The 6,917-nt window shown below is 36.7% G+C and overlaps 1 protein-coding gene across 1 annotated transcript; it reads right to left on the bottom strand.

The window, feature by feature from the left end:
• Positions 1-6,078: 6,078 nt before the first annotated feature.
• LOC141665412 (uncharacterized) lies at positions 6,079-6,534 on the bottom strand. The gene has a single exon (XM_074471396.1). The coding sequence runs from the start codon at positions 6,532-6,534 to the stop codon at positions 6,079-6,081; it is 456 nt and encodes a 151-aa protein (XP_074327497.1).
• Between the last annotated feature and the right edge of the window lie 383 nt (positions 6,535-6,917).

Raw genomic sequence — 6,917 nt, forward strand, 5'->3', positions numbered from 1 at the left:
CATACTAGTCACTCTTATAAAATCACTGTATCAACTACTCGTACCCTTACGGGAAGCACAAAACCCAATCAGATACGTAATGGATATGTGAAGACAGCTGATCAGGCTATTAACACCAGACAGCTCCAACTGCCATCTCATTTATGGCTCCAACTGCCAACTCATTTACTTGTTCCGGAACTCAGAGACTAGCTAGGTCTCTGACCTGCTGGACTAATCAGTTATACGGTGCGCGCAACCGAATTAGCCTCTTACGCTAACTCAATAGGCCTACTCTAACCCCAATGTATCCCATATCTGATCGTTTTAATCCAGTTTTCAAAATCATCACTTTTACCTACCTCTTTTCAAAATTAATTATGCCACAACACATTATTCAAATCCTCTTTCATTTAAATCACGTTTAGAGATAGGTGTTTCCAGAAGTCACTTTTCCCCAAAAACATAATTTTAAACAGCATTTTCAAACATAGGGGATACGTAACTTAAAACATTTCTGTTCCATTACGAAAGTAAAACATTTAGTTATTCACATATACTGAACCATAAAAGAATGGTCAGGGGTACTTGCCTTGCAACGCTTTACAAAACCCTAAGTAGCTTTCACGCTGACTTTAATCTTGGGAAAACTCGCTCGGAATCTACAAATACAGAATACCCTAATCAGTTACACCGACATGCTTGATATCCTCAAATTCTAACAACTCAATCCGATAACCCGACTCGTATCATTATTATACACATAAACCCGTAATCCCATAGTCACGTAGTCGGAAATATTGTTAGGGGTAACACGTATAAATACATATATTTTTGAACATATTTTTAGGAAATTTTAGCAGCATCTTATTTATTTATAAAACTACCCGTCGATTATGATCGACGTCCATAATCACAACAATCCATAATATTACGCCACCATTTATACAACGTACATTCCAACACCAGTCACAATCAATTATTCAAGCCCGAAAATATTTTACGCAATCCTTTTTATTTATTTATAAAATTTAGGACTCAGAACATCGTCATCACCGTCCACCGTCCGCTCGTAAAAGTCATCACGGACGGCGGCAAAATTCCACGGGTACCCGATAAATTCTCAGGTTTCCAACGCGAAACCTCGCCGATTAATTATTAAAAATTTCCCGCACATACGATAATTTATATCACGAAATTACTCAAGTAAAATCCTGCAGAAATTATAAAAATTATGTTATAATATTTCAATTCATAATCTGCAAAGTAATACAGGAACCAAACGAAACCCACGCAGCCACACGCGCGGCCGCACACCACAGAACAAACGGAACAAGACAAGGCAACAGGCTACAAAACCACAGACCCAACCAATACACACACATATAACCACAACTCATGTATATATATGCATATGTCAAGTCAATAAATCGAAACAGAGATAGATGCCGGAAAACCAACCGGAAAGATGGCCGGAAAACAGGCGGCGATCGGAACAGAGTAAAGAGGGAGAAATAGACGGAGAGAGAGAGAGAGAATAACGAGAGGAAGATGGAGAAACAGAGAGATTGTGAGGTCAGGAGAGAGGTGAGAGAGATTTGATTGCAAGAGAGAAAGAACAGGGCTCGTTTTAGGAAATAATAGAGAAGGAAAAAAATGAGGCTTGGACACGTATCAACACAGCACCCCCAAGGCTACTACACGTGTCCCTTGCCCTGATTTTTATAATTATTTGGTTCGTTTCTGGTTAAAATAACGCGTAAGCTGCCCGACGAAATTCACCAAAAATTACAAATTTCACACCAAAACTCTCAAAATATCCGAAAGTTAATAAAATAAATTTTTTGAAATTTTTAAACCAGTTTTGAAATACAACTAATATCCGCATTTAACAATTAAGCGAAACAGCGCGCAGGTAAAATTAATTCCGAAAATTACCAAGGTAATTTTAAAATTCTCAGAATATTACTAACTTAATAAAAATATGGGTTTCATAATTTTTAAAGATTCCCATAATTAAATATGGATTTTAGCATTTAGCACACTCAGAAAATCATTTAAAAATGAATAATTAACGAAATATTGATTTCCCAATTTTATAAAGTCCTAAAAATAATTATTGAAATTATAAAATTAGAAAACCAATTTTAAAGACAACCCAAATATTTATGGAATTAAAATTACAATAAAATCACTTTTACAAGCGAAATAAAATCATATGACTCACCAATAAATCACATAATTCCAATCCCACATATCAACAAATCATAAATAACTAAATAACAATCAGTAACCGCTGCCAAAATCAATACACACCTTTTATTTATTTATTTAAACTTGTATTACACTTCCAAATTTTAGAAATAAAATAAAAATACACGAGTCGTTATAGCAGCAGCTGAGATGAAGGTGAAAGAGCAAATGAGAAGAATTGATGAAAGGATGCAACAAGTGTTTGGCTCTACAACTACAAAATTCTTATCTGTGAAATATAGCACAAAAGTTGAGCCAATCATTATGGAGCACAAGCCAGTAAGGAGGAATAAGGTTGGAGAAACTTCCTTCAGGAACCTGAAGCCCATGGTACTCAAGCCAACCACTAGATTCAACAAAGACTCTACAAAGAACCCTCTAAGCTTTGCTCAACTAAAAGAAGTGGATTTTCCTCTTCCAAAGCCTGATGAAGACAACGTTTTGGGTGATAACATCATAAAGCACAAAGAGACCAAGGATGTAGTAGAAAGAATGAATATGGCTATCATCTATAGAGAGGGAAAGAGTATCTATGTGATGCAAGGACATCCCAAATTCTCAATAGCCAAGAGGGAAGAAACCACGAGGTTAAAGGAAGAAGCTAAAAAGCTAAAGGCTGACAAAAGAGCACAAGCAAAGCTTGAAAAATAGCTAAAGTCAAGTCAAATTGAAGAAAAGAAGAAGATTGAAGACAAGAGTGAAGGAGACAAGACTGAAAGCATAAATATGGATATGGGGAATATGGTTGGTGAGAGTGTGGAGGAAAGAAGTGAGGAAAGAAAGGAATGGCAGAAAGGGAATAGGAAGAAGGCCAATGCAAAAAGGAAGAGTGGAGATGACACTGAGGAAACCCAATCAAAATCTAAACCACTACCTTCTATTCCTGAACCTGTTGTGGTTTATCCCAGTATAAACATCCATGGTGAAACAATCATCCCTAAAGAGGAACCTATTGATTGGGACACCATCAAATTGCCTACCTTCTTAACTACTTCTCCACCACCAAAGAAACTGAAAAGAAAATCCAAATCAACACCTCCTCTAACCTCAAGTAAATTCACTTAGAAACATAAACCTAAGCCTAAGCCACAAGCCTCAAAGGATGATTATGTTCACATTTGTGACATAAAAGAACATACAGATATTGAACTCTTCCTGGATGAGCTGGAGGAAGTAAGGGGAATAAATGTCTATAGACAGCTATCAGAAAGGCTAGTGTTCAAGTATAAAGGAAGTGTGGAAAGGACTTGGCCTCTCCAAAGAATTCCAAGTGAGGGCTATTCTACCTTGATTAGAGTCTACTCAGCTATCAAAAGGGATACTGGCTTTACCAGGACTGCCAAAACTGAGATTCTCAACAAGATTGCCAGCATAAGAAAGAATTACCAAGAGGCAAATTCCTTGCCTAGAACATTACTCATCCCTGAGCATGGAATTATAATTCATAAATCACCTCATTGGTTGATGGAGTTCAGAGACAATAAAGGAGTCAGAAGATTTTTCAGACTTAAAGACCAGCTTAAAATTGCCAGTAATGAAACTCTCAAGGACATGCAATCTAAGTTGGATATCAGTGAAGAAGATGAAGCTGAATTTTACAGACAACTTCAACTCCAAGTAGAGGAAAATGACAGGAGGCTAGGGAAGAAAACAAGGGAATAAAGGAAAAGAAAATGATTTGCTCAGACTAAAGGAGCACCCTTGGAAACACTGTAAATCTTCAATTCTATCTCAGTACATACAATTTTGCAGCACTTTTGAATTTCTACTTGGTTTTAACTCATATATTTGTTAAGTGTTTTGTTATCATCAAGTTAACCCTGAATTTATGCCTACAATTCTAGTAGACATAAATAGGGGGAGATTGTTAGGAATATATGTATTAGGTTGATGATAAGTTAAACAAAACACTTAAGTAAAAATCTAGTGTTTGTAACCTCAACGGATAAGACCATTTTGGCTATCCGTTGATGGAGTAGTTTTACTTAGAAATAATTTTAGTATTGTAGCACATTTCAGTCTCTGTATTTAAGTTATAATTCTTAGAAGTTATGGGAAATTATAAGTCATGTTGACTACTAGTGGATATACAAATAGGAGGGCTAATTGTAAATATTTCATGCCTTGTAATTTTGTATAAATGAAGTAGTATCAACTGATAGATTAAAGGCCTTCACGGATGAGAAATAAAGCTTCAACGGATGTCTCTAAAGCTTCAACGGATAACATCCATCAACGGATGAGTGTATCAACGGATAAAGCTTCAACTGTTAAAGCATCAACGGATGTCACTAAAGCATCAACGGATAAAGCCATCAACGGATGAAAGCTTCAATAGATGCTCAGTTCTATAATAGTTGATAGTGACAATTCATAAGCTGACAGAGGCACATGGGTTGACAGAGACAATTGAAATGTGGTAGTCTCTTGGAGGAATCAAGAAAAAGCAGCATTTCCATTCTGGTGCAAACAAGAAAGTATTCAAAGATTCACAGATTATCTTAGATTGCATAGGATAGAGAAATGAAGAAGAAACATGTGAAGAACTATTTTATAATTGTATTTTATCTTTGTCTTCATTCGTAAACTTGGTGATATATAAACCAAGTTACAGCTAGTAATTAGATGTGAATTTTTTAGAGTTATTTAGAAAAACATAGAGAGAAAATCATCTAGTTTGTACTAGGAAGCAGCTGTGAACAATTCTTTGTATCACAGATTTTCTGAAATACACATCTCTGGTGGAATAACAAATCCACCAGAAAAGTTTTTAAAGCCTTTGTGTTCTTTACATTTGTGTCTTGAATATACATCTGTCTGCACTTGCTCAAAGCAATTCACACACATCTGTTCACCATACACTTAGCTTTTGAAACTGCTCAAAACTTGAAAAAGTTTTGAGATTTACATTCAACCCCCCCTTCTGTAAATCTCATTGTTAGTTCCTTGGGAATAACACAATCCTTTTCATCGATGATTAACATAACTCAAGCTTATCATAATAATAAGAGTTCTTCTCCATATGATAGAAAATTTAAATTAAAAAACTTCAAAAGTTTATTAATACTGCGTTCTAGTGACGCTATTATCAGTTGGTGAATAAAACAAATGATAGTAAACATTCTACGACTAACACTGAGCGAGATAGTACATGTACTACCCCCTATGATAGGAAGAATTTTGTTGCTGCTATTCTACTATTCGGGCTAAGCCCTACTTATATTAACCTCATATATATAAGCGAATAAGGGCCGAAGTCGCGCCTTATATGAGTAATCTCTAATTTTCATTTATAGCTCCAGCATTGAACAATCTGAATGATATACACAAGTTGTGATCAAAATTTTCTTCCATCTCTTCATCTTCTAGTTCTTTCTCTTTAGCTTTAATCTTCCTTTGTTCATCTATTTTTAGAATATTTTCTAATGCTTCATCCTTTACGGCCAAAGTTGTTTCGTCTATTTCGTCTTCACGAGAAACTGGGATGCCCATCGTACCTTCCGCTTGACCAGTCCTTTCTATTGTAACCGACATAAAAAGGTTGAGGTCGAAGTCAAAGCCCTCATGGTCTTCTTGGGGCGCTCCTGGGACTCTTACTACGTCTAGGGCACGCCCAGGGTCTTCTATTGCACCCAGGGTGCGTCCCGTGCTCTCCCGGGGGAAGGTAGTGCATTTTGGATCTTCCAATTCCATCAAGATGTGTTCCGTCTCACTTTGAAGTTTCATGTCCTATGTTAAATTATTATCGAAACCTTCTTTCATTACGAACACATTATGTCCTACTTCCATATCTTCTGTTTTGATACTTCCCTCATTCACTTCTTCCCGGTTGTGTAGTGTGTTCACTCATTTGCTTTGATCAGTGTCTCTTTTCTTCTGAAATCTGATCATGGAATCGTCATAGCATTTCTTATAATCCTCTTGTTGCATCCGTATGCACCCAGTCCCGTAAGGTGTAGGGAACTTTATGCTCAAGTAGTGAACAAAGGTGATTACTCGCATCTCTTTTAAGAAAGGTCGTCCAAGGAGAATATTATATGACGACTCTTGATCTATCACCATGAACTGGATGTCTTGTGTAGCTGATAAATGCTCTTCTTTGATGGTTATTGGAAGGTCAATAGTTCCTTTTACTTTTACGATCTCTCCGCAAAATCCGTAAACATAGCTTTCTTCTTTTTCCATATCTTTATCTCGCAGGCCTAACCTATTGTATGCTTCATAGTAGAGAACATTGACAGAGCTCCCATTATCGTTGAACACTCGGTGGACACTCACAGTTCCGACATTGACTCTTATCATTATTTCATCATAATTTGCTTCTCTCTTTATGGAGGTAGTACTTCCAACCCTTTTTTGTGTTGGTGGAAGAGATTCTCATGTTTCTTTTGTGTGGTCATCGCTGACTTTATGAGTGTTGTCTATATGGTGAGGTACTCCAAAGATAACCTCGACGTGCCTTCTCTTGACATCATCATACTTCTTATTTTATGCGTTTTGAGTACGCCTAGGCGGCTAGGCCTTTCCAATCGAAAGGGAAGATATCTACCGGTTTCCTTGTTTTCTTTATCTTTTCTTTTCTCAAGGATCATGCAAGTGCATACACTAGATCTCTCACCGAGTGTGTGAACATCTTTCACTTTGGCGTTATTAGTTCTTTGTTCAGCTTGTTATCCTCGGCCGCG

Source organism: Apium graveolens, chromosome 6 (assembly GCF_009905375.1).
Source record: "Apium graveolens cultivar Ventura chromosome 6, ASM990537v1, whole genome shotgun sequence".
NCBI classification, from domain to species: Eukaryota; Viridiplantae; Streptophyta; class Magnoliopsida; order Apiales; family Apiaceae; genus Apium; species Apium graveolens.

Excerpts from the sequence above, each read along its gene's own strand:
- LOC141665412 (XM_074471396.1), bottom strand. The coding sequence starts at position 6,534 with ATGATAAGAGTCAATGTCGGAACTGTGAGTGTCCACCGAGTGTTCAAC.